Consider the following 14,478-nt stretch of genomic DNA (forward strand, 5'->3'; position numbering starts at 1 on the left):
GATACTTTCAAAAGCTGGGTGGAGGGAGAAAAAAAGCCTCTCTCTCTGTCTGTGTGATGCCTTTGTCGGGGACAGAACAGGAATGGAGTCTTAGAACTTAGTAAGTAATCTAGCTAGAGATGCGTTAGATTCTGATTTCTTTAAATGGCTGAGAAAATAAACTGTGCTGAATGGAATGGATATTCCTGTTTTTGTGTCCTTTTGTAACTTAAGGTTTTGCCTAGAGGGATTCTCTATGTTTTGAATCTAATTATCCTGTAAGGTATTTACCATCCTGATTTTAAAGAGGTGATTCTTTTTACTTTTTCTTCTATTAAAATTCTTCTTTTAAGAACCTGATTGCTTTTTCATTGTTCTTAAGATCCAAGGGTTTGGGTTTGTGGTCACCTATGCAAATTGGTGAGGATTTTTATCAAACCTTCCCCAGGAAAGGGGTGTAAGATTTGGGAGGATTTTGGGGGGAAAGACGTTTCCAAACGGACTCGTTCCCAGTAACCAGTGTTAGACGTTTGGTGGTGGCAGTGAAAGTCCCAGGGCAAAAGGTAAAATAGTTTGTACCTTGGGGAAGTTTTAACCTAAGCTGGTAAAAGTAAGCTTAGGAGTTTTTCATGCAGGTCCCCACATCTGTACCCTAGAGTTCAGAGTGGGGAAAGAACCACCAGCCCTTTAATTTCTCTGGGCTCTGGGTGAGGCCACAATAGTAGATCTATATGAACAGGTTTGTGCCACTCCGCTGGCTGGTCGGCGCGAGCCCTGCATGGGCCCGGGATGCCGGCAACAGCGTGAGCTCCGGCTCAGCTCGTCTCCCCGCTGCCTCCCGCTGGAGCTGCAGCCTTGGCCTGGCCCCGCGGCAGCACCCTGCGCCCCTAGCAACAGCCGCCGCCTCCTGCCAGACAGCTCCCGGGGCAGCCTGCGCCTGCTGCCGCGGGGCTCCCGTCGGCTCTCCCCCGGCTCGGCGGCCTCTGCGGGGCCGCAGCCTCTGGCCAGAAGCAGCCAAGTAGGGGCTGCAAGCACCTGGCGGGGCGGCAGAAGCAGCCTCCTAGGTGAGGGGGTACAGAGGGATGACCCACCTGGGCCTGCCCGGACCCTCCCTGCCCCTCTGCCCGGGCCGGGTGGCACCAAAAGCAGGCCAGGCAGCAGTGGGGCCTCTGTTCTTTCCTTTCTAATGTGGGCAGATGAACAGCTTGTGGGAGGGAGGGACTCAGGAACGGTCACGTCAGGGCCCCCGAGAAGCTGAGCCTTACCTGTATACCAGGTGCCTTTGTGCCCTGTAGTTTTCTTCCAAGGGAAAACCATTCCTTCCTCTTCCTACCCCATGAAATATCCTGATATGATCTTTGCTCAGCTGATTCATCCCAGTGCTGCCAACGTGACTGTTGATCAGAACCTGGGTTTTATTTTATGTATTTTTTTCCTTTCAAGACATTTTGGATTTGAATTGGCAACCCAGGTAGGAGTGAGTTTATACAGGCACTCTAGGCAGCTGGTGTAAATCTGCATAGATCCATCCAAGTCAAGGCAGCTACACCAATATATGCCAGTCGAGGCTCTGTCCCCACCCCATTTTCAATTCCGTTCATAAATGGAGAGAGGTGACTTACTCGATCCCACCATTCCTCTTACCCGTCAAACACAGTTGGTGATGACATCTTGTTTAATGTTACAGGAGAGTGGGAATGGACAATATATAGACTGATAGTTGTACTTGATGCCAATCATGTCTTCAGTCAGGAATGTTCCCTATGGGGCTGATGCACATACTGAGACCATTGTAAAAATCATTGGGAGCAAGTACATCCGGTGCATCGTAGAAAAACCAAAAATGTAAGTATGATGCTGAAGAACTATATAGCATATGAATCAAAAAGAAAAGGAGTACTTGTGGCACCTTAGAGACTAACAAATTTATTAGAGCATAAGCTTTCGTGAGCTACAGCTCACTTCATCGGATGCATTTGCATATGAATGTAATTGTTTGTTTGTTTCAGGAAGCATCATTGAAGGAATTTGAAATGCTGGATGGATTTAAGATTACAATAAAAATAAAAACAAGACCCCAAATTGTAGCCTATAGGTACTTAGGGCCAAGACATTTTTTTTAAAGTGGGTGCTTAACGTTAGGCTCATAAATCTATATGTAAGCATCTAAGTATGCATCCTGATTTTCAGATTGTGCAGATGTTATTAAATTCCAGGGGAGCTACTGGGTATTCAGCACTTTCGAAAATCAGGTGCCTTGCATGCCAAAATATGGTCCAGGTTATCAAAAGAGCTCAGCAAAAAATGAGGTTTTCAAAAGTATTCAGCACCCACCAGCTTCTACTGAGACCACTGGGAGCTGCCAAAAGCTGAGTACATTTAAGGAGCTGGCCACTTAATTTAGCGACCTAAATAGGACGTAATCTGCTCTGAAAATCTGGCCTTTAGGATTTGGGTTTGCAAAGCTGCCCAGGAGATGTGGAAACCCAGGGCAACATTTTCAAAAGCACCTAAGTGATTTAGGAGCTTACATCCCATTGAAAGTAAGTAGGCGTTAAGCACTTTTGAAAATTGTAACCCCCATTTATTTCTAATGGGAATTAGGTATCTGAATCCCTTAGTGACTTTGAAAATCCCACTTCTAACTTTAGGCTTCCATTTTTGAAAACCTTGGCCTAAAAAAAGAGACAGCTGGATGACAAATAGGAATTAGCTACTTAAAAAGAAAATGAAAAGAGAGATGTTAATGTCCAACTTCTAAATCTAGCAATAGAAAATATTTTATAGTACGTGCAAGTAAAACTAAATAAATCAAGCATTAGTTAGGTAGCAGTATAGGCAAAATAGCAGTACTCAAAGGAAATATTATAGATTTCCTGAAGTTGTGCTTTAAAAAAACCCTCCACCGACTCTCTTTTAAAAACCCAATCCTATATTTCTCTTTGTGAACTAGATTGGAAAATGTGAACACCATGACATTTATAAAAATTAATGACTTACCACTGGTTCTTCTCATCTAGTTGGTAATATATCACATGCAGTAATTTGATGGTGGTGTTTAGTTAACTTGTTTATTGTGCATAAAAAAGAAGGGTTTTAATAATAGATTATCAATGGTCAGAATTTTCCATGAGCATTGCCTTTCTTCCTTTGTCGTAAGGGCTGGTCATCAAAAAGAGAAAACAGAAGAATTTGAGTGGTCTGTCTTCCAATTCAGAAAAAGAAAAGGAGTACTTGTGGCACCTTAGAGACTAACAAATTTATTTGAGCATAAGCTTTCGTAAGTGAGCTTTCCCTTACGAAAGCTTATGCTCAAATAAATTTGTTAGTCTCTAAGGTGCCACAAGTACTCATTTTCTTTTTGCGAATACAGACTAACACGGCTGCTACTCTGAAACCTTCCAATTCAGAGTAACCTGCGGTCTTAATTAAAATATATTTGATGATCTCACCCAGTCAGCAGTGAAGAGTAGTCCCTTCTTCCAGGACATTACAATGGGGTATAATAAGAAATAACCTGCCTTACACAGGAAACCCAACTTGATGATTACTAACAGAATATGTGTCCGGTTGTTGATATTCCAATCTAACATCAGTGAAAGAGTGAGGGAAACTGTATAAACCCAATGGAACCTTTAAGCAAAGATCCATTTTACACTCTAGAACACCCATAGACAAGAGTGTTTGGCTAACCTCTCTGTGCCATCTGTGTGAGGTCAAAATCTTTCCTGGGACAAGATTAACACCACTCCAGTTAGGTCCGTGGTTTAGTGACGTTCACTAGACCTGAGCCAAATTGACACTGGAGGTGAACTTGTCCCATGGTGGGGTAAATGTTCATTTGGGTCAGCCCTCCTAATACTGAATCCTAAAGTCACAGCTATTCCGGCTTCCTAGCGTCTCCTCCTCTACAAGCAGAGGTGAAAGTAAGCTGGTATGGGCCGGTATGGTGTACCAGTAAGAAAGTGGCTGCCAGTATGGGCCGGTACACAGCCGATGTTAAAGTGCTGCCACGGCAATGCTTTAAGCACTGTACCGGCAGGGCCGCTGATGGGGGGAGGGACAAAAGAGGCAGCTGCCAGGGCCTGGCCATTTAAAAGGCCCCGAGGCTGCAGCCGCTACTGCAGCAGAGGCTGGAGCCCCAGGCCATTTAAATTGCTGCCAGAGCACGGGCTGGGCAGTGCTGAAGGGCTGGCTGGGGAAGTCTGGCCCTAGCCCTGCCCCTTCCATCTGAGGCCCCGCCCCTTCTGGGGGCCCAGAGCAGCCCCCTATCCACCACCTTGCCCAGGACTGCGGCCACCCTGCATGCTGGTAAGTTCTTTAAGTTACTTTCACTCCTGTCTACAAGTAACGGGACTCAATACAGGAGTAACTGGATGAAATTCTCTAGCCTGTTACACAGGAGATCAGACTAGATGATCTAATGGTCTTGTCTGGCTTTAAAAGATATGAATCTCGATTCCACTGATAATATCTGAGGGCTTCAAATCCAAGCAACTAACTTTCTAAGAACAGAATATGTATGTTACTGTCTAATCTAAATGCAAATGAAATATATATTTGCATAAGGCTATATCTCTGCTCCTGTTTTTCGCAGCAAGGCAAAGGAGGGCGCTAAAGTGGAAACTCAGTTTGCACTCCGGAAATTGCCCAGTTGTTTACAAGTTACAAGACAGACACATGGAAATCCTCCAGGTCTCAATAACCTCTTTGTCAACAAATCAGTTATGACCTAGATTATGAAAGATGGAGCACAGACAAACAGGAAGAACATGAGTCTAAACAAGCACAAACAAGCAACAGCAGATCTTTGGATGGCAAAGTGAGTTGCTATAAACTGTAGCCGCAACAATTTGAATTGCACAATCAGTTACAGGGGAGATCCATGGATAATACTTAATGTTGAAATAACCAGGTCTCTTTTCAGCAATATAAATATTATGTGCATGAGGAATCTAGTAATGCAATCCTTATGTTTGTGAGCACTTGCTCATGCAAATAGTCCTGCTGAAGTCAAGTTGAATAAGAATTTTGCACTCAGGTCTTTAGTATCTTGAGGATCTCAAAAGGCATTGCTGATTTTAATTCAGCTGCACTGTGTCCCATGATATAAATAAGCAGGATTAAACTCATCTCACAGATGGATAAACTGGCTCACAGAAGTTTGAACAAGATTGAGGCATAATTTTCTGGTAGGGTTGTCGATTAATCACAGTTAATTCACGTGATTGACTCAAAAAAATCACGATTTAAAAAATTAATCTTGAGTAATCACTGTTTTAATCGCACTGTTAAACAATAGAATACCAATAGAAATGTATTAAATATTTTTGGATTTTTTTTTTACATTTTCAGATATGTTGATTTCAATCGCAACACAGAATACAAAGTGCACAGTGCTCATTTTATATTATTATTTTATTACAAATATTTGCACTGTAAAAATGATAAAAGAAATAATATTTTTCAATTCAGCTCATACAAGTACTGTAGTGCAATCTCTTTATTGTGAAAGTGCAATTTAAAAATGTCATTTTTTGTTACATAACTGCACTCAAAAACAAAACAATGTAAAACTTTAGAGCCTACAAGTCCACGCAGTCCTACTTCTTATTCAGCCAACCGCTAAGACAAACAAATTTGTTTACATTTACGGGAGATAAAGTTGGCCGCTTCTTATTTACAATGTAACCTAAAAGTGAGAACAGCCATCCACATGGCACTTTTGTAACTCACCTTGCAAGGTATTTATGTGCCACATATGCTATACATTCATGTGCCCCTTCATGCTTTGGCCACCATTCCAGAGGAAGTGCTTTCTTGCTGATGATGCTTGTTAAAAAAATAATGCATTAATTAAATTTTGACTGAAGTCTTTGGGGGAGAATAGTATGTCTTCTGCTCTGTTTTACCCACATTCTGCCATGTATTTCATGTTATAGCAGTCTTAGATGATGACCCAGCACACTGTTCATTTTAACAACACTTTCACTGCAGATTTGACAAAATGCAAAGAAGGTACCAATGTGAGATTTCTAAAGATTGCTACAGCACTTGACCCAAGGTTTAAGAATCTGAAGTGCCTTCCAAAATCTGAGAGGGGCGAGGTATGGAGCATGCTTTCAGAAGTCTTAAAAGAGCAACACTCCCATGCGGAAACTACAGAACCCGAATCACCAAAACAGAATATCAACTGCTGGTGGCATCTGACTCAGAGGATGAAAGTGAACGTGCATTGATACGCACTGTTTTGGATCATTATCAAGCAGAACCCTTCATTAGCATGGATGCATCTCCTCTGGAATAGTGGCTGAAGATGAAGGGACATATGAATCATTAGCACATCTCACTTGTAATTATCTTGCAACGCCGGCTACAACAGTACCATGTGAATGCCTGTTCTCACTTTCAGGTGACGTAAACAAGAAGCGTGCAGCATTATCTCTTGCAAATGTAAATAAACTTGTTTGTCTGACTGGCTGAAAAAGAAGTAGGACTGAGTGAACTTGTAGGCTCTAAAGTTTTACATTGTTTTATTTTTGAATGCAGTTATTTTTTGTACATAATTCGACATTTGTAAGTTCAACTTTCATGATAGAGATATTGCACTACAGTACTTGTATGAGGTGAATTGAAAAATACTATTTCTTTTGTTTTCTGCAGTACAAATATATGTAATAAAAATAAATATGAAGTGAGCACTGTACACTTTGTATTCTGTGTTGTAGTTGAAATCAATTTATTTGAAAATGTAGAAAACATCCAAAAATATTTAAATAAATGGTATTATATTATTGTTTAACAGCACGATTAATTGTGATTCATGTTTTTAATCACTTGACAGCCCTATTTTCTGGACAAAACTTTTTTCGGAAAAAAAATTAGATTCAGTCTAACTGTAATGTTTTGCCAATTCATGTTGGTTTCCCCATATTGTTTGTGTTGGAACCCCTACCCAGGTCCCCCAACATTAGAAAAAATCAAACTTCTTCCATTTTATTTTTTACAAAATGCAGAAACATTAAAAATGCTTGAAATTGAAATGAAACATTTTGTTTTGGGTCAAAAGAAATATTTTCTTCGACCAGAAATTAAAATAAAAATAAAATTCAGAATTGTCAGCGAACCAAAAATATCCATTATTTGCCCAGCTCTAGTTGGACCCTAGATTTTTAGAAGGGTTCAGTAATTTTGGGTACCTCCCTTTGTGGGTGCACAGCTTGGAATGCCCGGCATGACTTTGAGAGGTGCTGTACACCCCTGAGTCAAACAGTGTCAGTCCTAGAGGTTGTGCTAAGGGAGGGGTATGCTTTAAAAATTTAGACTCTGCCTCAAGCATGGGACAGTGCATAACTGCATTATCCTAAGGGCAGAGGGGCGGGGCAGGAATTGTGCCTTTTTGAGTGCTGCTCCCTTGCTCGGGGGAAATAGCTCACTGGAGCCCTTTACTACATATGGCTGACTTCCCCATTTGTGCCAGCTCAGCATGTTAATTCTGCCTACTCCCTGCCCCTTTGGCCTGCTCTCTGCTCCCTGCTTGGAAGAAGTACCAGATTCACAGTCCGAGTTCTATCCCCCATGTTCTATCCTCAGCACCAGGAGCAAGAACGAAGGGAGCGCTCATGTGGCCATATAGGTGGAGGGGATCTTATTCACCTTTATTCCATTGCATAGGGTCACAATCCTGCCCTTCAGTTTTAAGACCAGAGACAAATTTCCACAGGAGAAGATACACATTCTCTCCCTGGGACAGGGAGAATCAATATCTGTTTCCTGTTAAATATGTTCAATAACTTCCCAGTCAGGAAACGTATTTCTCCCTTCTCTTCCTCTCTCCTTCAGTTTGCAGTGTTGTTTGCTAAATACCTAACAATGCTCTATGTTGTTCCATGTACAACTCTGCGGTTTTTGTGCAGCTTCTCCTCCATCCCTAGGAATTTCATAAATAAACCACTTCAGCTCTTGTTTTGGAAGGCTGATATTTGGGTCATCGTTTCTGTATTTGGGACCTACTGTATTTTTAATGCAAAGCAAACCATTTCAGGTGGTAGGAGATTAGGAATGCAGTGTGTGGGGAGGATGGTCGTATGTGCAGTAAAAAGAAAAGCAGGACTTGTGGCACCTTAGAGACTAACAAATTTATTTGAGCATAAGCTTTCATGAGCTACAGCTCACTTCATTGGATGCATTCAGTGGAAAATACAGTGGGGAGATTTATATACACAGAGACATGAAACAAAGGGTGTTACCATATACACTGTAACGAGAGTGATCAGGTAAGGTGAGCTATTACCAGCAGGAGAGTGGGGGGGGAGGGGGAAGAGGGGAAACCTTTTGTAGTGATAATCAAGGTGGGCCATTTCCAGCAGTTGACAAGAACATCTGAGGAACAGCGGGGCGGGGTGGGGAATAAACATGGGGAAAAGCACAAGAACAAATCCGCACATACACACCACTGGAACCCCAACCAGGGGTATTCTATCTGCTACCCAAGATCCATAAACCTGGAAATCCTGGACGCCCCATCATCTCAGGCATTGGCACCCTGACAGCAGGATTGTCTGGCTATGTAGACTCCCTCCTAAGGCCCTATGCTACCAGCACTCCCAGCTATCTTCGAGACACCACTGACTTCCTGAGGAAACTACAATCCATCGGTGATCTTCCTAAAAACACCATCCTAGCCACTATGGATGTAGAAGCCCTCTGCACCAACATTCCACACAAAGATGGACTACAAGCCGTCAGAAACAGTATCCCCAATAATGTCACAGCAAACCTGGTGGCTGAACTTTGTGACTTTGTCCTCACCCATAACTATTTCACATTTGGGGACAATGTATGCCTTCAAATCAGCAGCACTGCCATGAGTACCCGCATAGCCTCACAGTATACAAACGTTTTTATGGCTGACTTAGAACAACGCTTCCTCAGCTCTCGTCCCCTAATACCCCTACTCTACTTGCGCTACATTGATGACATCTTCATCATCTGGACCCCTGGAAAAGAAGCCCTTGAGGAATTCCACCATGATTTCAACAATTTCCATCCCACCATCAACCTCAGCCTGGACCAGTCCAAACAAGAGATCCATTTCCTGGACATTACAGTGCTAATAAGCGATGGTCACATAAACACCACCCTATACCAGAAACCTACTGACCGCTATGCCTATCTACATGCCTCCAGCTTTCATCCAGACCACATCACATGATCCATTGTCTACAGCCAAGCTCTATGATACAACCGCATTTGCTCCAACTCCTCAGACAGAGACAAACACCTACAAGATCTCTATCAAGTGTTCTTACAACTACAATACCCACCTGCTGAAGTGAAGAAACAGATTGACAGAGCCAGAAGAGTACCCAGAAGTCACCTACTACAGGACAAGCCCAACAAAGAAAATAATAGAACGCCACTAGCCATCACCTTCAGCCCCCAACTAAAACCTCTCCAACGCATCATCAAGGATCTACAACCTATCCTGAAGGATGACCCTTCACTCTCACAGATCTTGGGAGACAGGCCAGTCCTTGCTTACAGACAGCCCCCAAACCTGAAGCAAATACTCACCAGCAACCACACACCATGCAACAGAACCACTAACCCAGGAACCTATCCTTGCAACAAAGCCCATTGCCAACTCTGTCCACATATCTATTCAGGGGACACCATCATAGGGCCTAATCACATCAGCCACACTATCAGAGGATCATTCACCTGCACATCTACCAATATGATATATGCCATCATGTGCCAGCAATGCCCCTCTGCCATGTACATTGGCTCAACTGGACAGTCTCTACGTAAAAGAATAAATAGACACAAATCAGATGTCAAGAATTATAACATTCAAAAACCAGTAAGAGAACACTTCAATCTCTTTGATCACTCGATTACAGAGCTAAACGTGGCAATTCTTCAATAAAAAAACTTCAAAAATAGACTCCAATGAGAGATTGCTGAATTGGAATTATTTTGCAAACTGGATACAATTAATTTAGGCTTCAATAAAGACTGGGAGTGGATAGGTCATTACACAAAGTAAAACCATTTCCCCATGTATACACCCCCCTCCTCCCCACTGTTCCTCAAACATTCTTGTCAACTGCTGGAAATGGTACACTTTGATTATCACTACAAAAGGTTTTTCCCGCCAAGCTCTCCTGCTGGTAATAGCTCACCTTACCTGATCATTCTCATTACAGTGTGTATGCTAACACCCATTGTTTCAGGTTCTCTGTGTATATAAATCTCCCCACTGTATTTTACACTGAATGCATCCAATGAAGTGAGCTGTAGCTCATGAAAGCTTATGCTCAAAAAAATTTGTTAGTCTCTAAGATCCCACAAGTCCTCCTTTTCTTTTTGTGGATACAGACTAACATGGCTGCTACTCTGAAACCTGTCAGTATGTGCAGTAGTTATAAGGAAGGGTAATATTTGGGCACTATTAGCACTGAAAGTAGCTAATCATTTATGTTTATGTTTTAAACCTATTGCAAAAGGCAGCTCCTGGCATTCATTTCTTTCTGCATCAGGGTAGGTTTAGACTTCAGCAGAGGAATAAAGGAAAGACATGTTATCCATTCAGATATTTGTTCAATGAACTGATTCATTTATGCCAGCTTGCTTTTAGAAATGTTGGGTTTTAATTAATCTCTTGCTGAAAATAATATGGACTGTTAACCCTAATCTCTAATGCAGGAGAGCATTTCTAATGCTTAGTATGAAATACTAAACAATGAGACTTACTAACCCTGATATTGGAAAGTTGAATGCATTCCATGATTGCAACAAACTGGCTGGCTGCAACAAACAAAACTGCCTTCTACTATGGAATTAAAACTGCACAACAATGAGTCATAGGCACTATAATGCCAGCAGCCGATGGAGAGTTTCATTCATCTTAAGTGGTAGGGGAATGTTTTCAGAGCTGGAAGAGCTAATTATGCTAATAAAATGAGGGATAATTTAATAGCTGTTCCAGTTAAATATGTCTTCAGGATGTATTATTGTTGGAGTTTAAACATGTTTGCTTTCTAAAAAGGAATAACTAGCATATCTTTTGTATGATGAAGTATTTGTGCATGTCAATATTTGTACTCAGAGTATATTTTGTTTAGAACACAACTATTTGTTTTTCTTTGATTGCCTTATGTCTAATTCCACATTTGTTCTTCAAGGTTTTAAAATCACCAAATATTAATTGTATATCTGTCCCATCGGGAGATCAATCTTTGTCCTACATTCATGCCCTCCAAAAGCCATCTCTTAGAGCTCGGTCTTTAAGACAACATGTAGGACATCACCAGGTAAATGTAGTGAAATATTGCCACAACTGGTCATCTATTAAATGTTTTCAATGACAATTTCGTTCAAGTGCTGGCCTGCTAATGGTGGGCTCAGTCCTCAGCTAGACAAAGTTTACACTCTGAATAAGTGAGGAGAAAGAGTGGGAAAGGAGCCAAGAGAGGGGGATTCTAAGCCACCTTTTTATCTCCCTAAACCTGAGCCAGACAAAACAGCCTTTGGTGTGACTGAGAGCAGCTGCAGGGCTGCTCTAAATTACATCACTAGCAGCTGAGAATCTGGAAACCACCACAGGCTCTCATCCTCCAACGTTTGACCCTAGCATGCCCCCTATACCAAAGAGGGGAACTGCAGCTTTGCCCGCTTTGTACAACCCCGGGATTCCTCTGTGGCAAATGGAATCCTCAACTGTCCATGTAGGGCAGCTTTAGCCCTGTTGCGCAGCTTTAGCATGCAGCCAGGGGGCTGAATGGACTGAACTTGCTCAGCGCAGCCATTGTAATGACGTTGTAAAGCAATCTCCCTTCTACCATCTGCTTTACCATTCTTCATTTGAGTTACTGTATATTAGATAACCAGATGTTTCTTTTCTAAATGATTTCCAGCATACTATATGCCAAGGGCCAATGGAGTCACCCGAGGAAGAGGATTCTCTCCTGGCTCTCGTCAGAAATGACCTCAGACTGGGTCCTGTTAGGTTAGCCGGGTTAGAAAAGCTGCAGAGAGAGCTTAAGACTCTGGATCCCATCTCTGGATTTCTTCCTCAGTCACAGCTGAGCTCCCTCCTTCTGAAGCATGAAGTCCCTCTACAATTACCAACTGTCAAGCTCCTCTTTGAGAGGTTTTCTGAGTCAAATGACTCTGATTTGGTATGTTCATCTGAATGTCTTAACTGGGGGAAAATCAATTAGTCTTTTTCACTTTTTTTTCTTTTTTTACTTATCCATGCAAGTCAAGTAAATAAAAGAGAGAGGTTAATACGCAGTAACTTCCTTAGCTTAGAGTTGCTCGTATGTTAGGCTTTGTTTTCTGTTTGGGGATTAATCAGCAAATGTGGCCGAAACGACCTCTGCGTTTTAGACATTTTCTGTCTTCTAATATGTCTCCAGTGTTGCTACTGTGATTGATTACAGTAACTGACAGCAGAAAGGAAGTTGCAATATACTGGCAATTTTGCTTATGTATCACTGCCCATAGTGATTGAACTACAGATGTAATCAGATGGGATTTTCAGAATCAATCAGCATTGTCTTAATTCTGGAAGTTTTACCCTTCACTCGAAAGGGAATTGAGTTAGTCCAACATTGATTTTTTGCAAATCCCTCCCATTGGCTCCAACACAACCAAGAATGGAGATTCTTCTTCAGGTCAGGTAGTAGAAATGTGTACTTTTTAGGGAATGGTCCTGATGTTCCACCGCCTTGCACTTTATGTGCTAAGTATCATGCTACTACGTCCAGTGGTGCTGGACCAATTTTTATAGTAGGTGTGCTGAAGGCAGAAACCATGTACATGGGTTGTTATTACTACTTCAAGCCAGGAGGTGGCAGCACCCCCGGCACTCCTAGTTCCATCACCTGGAACCACTGTCAGCATATTCCACTGTCTCCCATACCAGTCACAGCATTTACAAGCTACTTTGCACCGTTTTCACCGTCCCCCTAGATGATGCCTTCTCTTTTGCAGGGGACACGGATAGGATTTTCTCCTCAGTTTTAACATTAGCACTTTCTAAATAACAATTAGCAGGAAGGCAGGCTCTGCTGTGGGAGTGCTCAGCCAGCTTAGCGGTGAAGTGGGTATTACGTCTTGTTAGGGGTATGCTGAATGAGGCACAGGGGAGCCCTTGTCTCATGGAGTCATTTCTGTAATACTTAGTATTTCTGATGTAGTCCTATAAATCAGTCCTCCGACGCACACCCTCACCCAGCTCTTCCTGCCAGATCTCCCCATACGCACACAAAACCTCCTGCTGCCAAACTCTTTCTTATCCCCCTAAATGCTTGGCTGCTAATCCACTAATCCTAGGGACCTGTCTTCCTCTTCTCCTCTTGCCCTCCACTGGCCTATAAGGGCCTGGTCCAAAGTCCAATGAAGTCAGAGAAAAGACTCCCATTGATTTCAATTGACTTCAGTCGTCTTAACTGTTCATTTCAGGGGTTTCATTATACATCATATACAAACATAAAAAGGCACAAATCCAATATTTTTCATGTGTGAGATACCTTTTAACTTTGTTAGTAAAATTAAATGTGATTTTCTCCCCTAAAGCACTTTACTTTCACTTTAATTTTCTCAAGAAGATGCAGTTTATGAGAGAGGTTATAACAGACTGACATTTTCCTATGCCCTTTGCTTGTGTTTATACCTATCTGTTTTTTAAGGTAAATTCTGAAAAGATGATTCAGTTTCTAAGACTAGCTGCAGCAACTGAAATGCAGAATATCAAGACATGTGATCTGGGTCTTCAAGCAAAGAGTGTAACTTTAAAGGATCAAAGCAAAAGGTTCTATTTTTGTTTTTTTAAATGTATTTATTACTCTAAACAAATGAGAAAAATATCAGATAAATCCTCTTTTTTCTGGTTTTCATTTGGTAAAAGTCTTGTAGGTGTTGTATTTTCAGAACTTTTCAAGACTGCTCTTTTCATTGAGGATTCTGAAAGCAAAACTGGTTCTTCAATTATGAAATTAAAAAGCATTTTACATAGCGTAGAAGAGCACAGATTTTCTTTTGCATCCATTCAAACCACTACGTGTTTTGGGTCACTGATCACCTATACTACATACTGCTAGAAGGATCATTTGAGATTATGCAGACTCCCCTTTACTTAACCTTGACAAGGAAAACAGTTTCAATTAGAGACAATTTTAATAATTACCTTTTTATCCTTGTGTGTAATTGCGTGTGTACATATAAGATAGATAGATTAGATATATGTATGAGATAAATGCTCTTTTGAAATCACTGGAGACTGAAGTACTCTATGCACAGAATAAGTACAGTACTTACTCCCCCATCAACATAACTTATCTGGATGAGGAAGGCTCCCACTGTCGGAGCAAATGATCACACTGCTGCAATTCGCAAAAAAGAAAAGGAGTACTTGTGGCACCTTAGAGACTAACAAATTTATTTGAGCACAAGCTTTCGTGAGCTACAGCTCACTTCATCGGATGCATT

At 41.7% G+C, this 14,478-nt stretch overlaps 1 protein-coding gene across 1 annotated transcript in view; it reads left to right on the forward strand.

Moving 5' to 3' along the window:
- Positions 1-894: 894 nt before the first annotated feature.
- Positions 895-14,478, forward strand: part of C8H1orf87 (chromosome 8 C1orf87 homolog) — a 30,836-nt gene continuing 17,252 nt past the window's right edge. Inside the window, 7 exon segments of the mRNA XM_043490930.1 lie at positions 895-1,043; positions 1,667-1,824; positions 4,577-4,680; positions 4,683-4,801; positions 11,169-11,297; positions 11,901-12,164; positions 13,680-13,801. Coding sequence (XP_043346865.1) covers positions 1,709-1,824; positions 4,577-4,680; positions 4,683-4,801; positions 11,169-11,297; positions 11,901-12,164; positions 13,680-13,801 — 854 coding nt within the window. The 5' untranslated portion in view covers positions 895-1,043; positions 1,667-1,708.

This window comes from Dermochelys coriacea, chromosome 8 (genome assembly GCF_009764565.3).
Source record: "Dermochelys coriacea isolate rDerCor1 chromosome 8, rDerCor1.pri.v4, whole genome shotgun sequence".
Classification (NCBI taxonomy): domain Eukaryota; kingdom Metazoa; phylum Chordata; order Testudines; family Dermochelyidae; genus Dermochelys; species Dermochelys coriacea.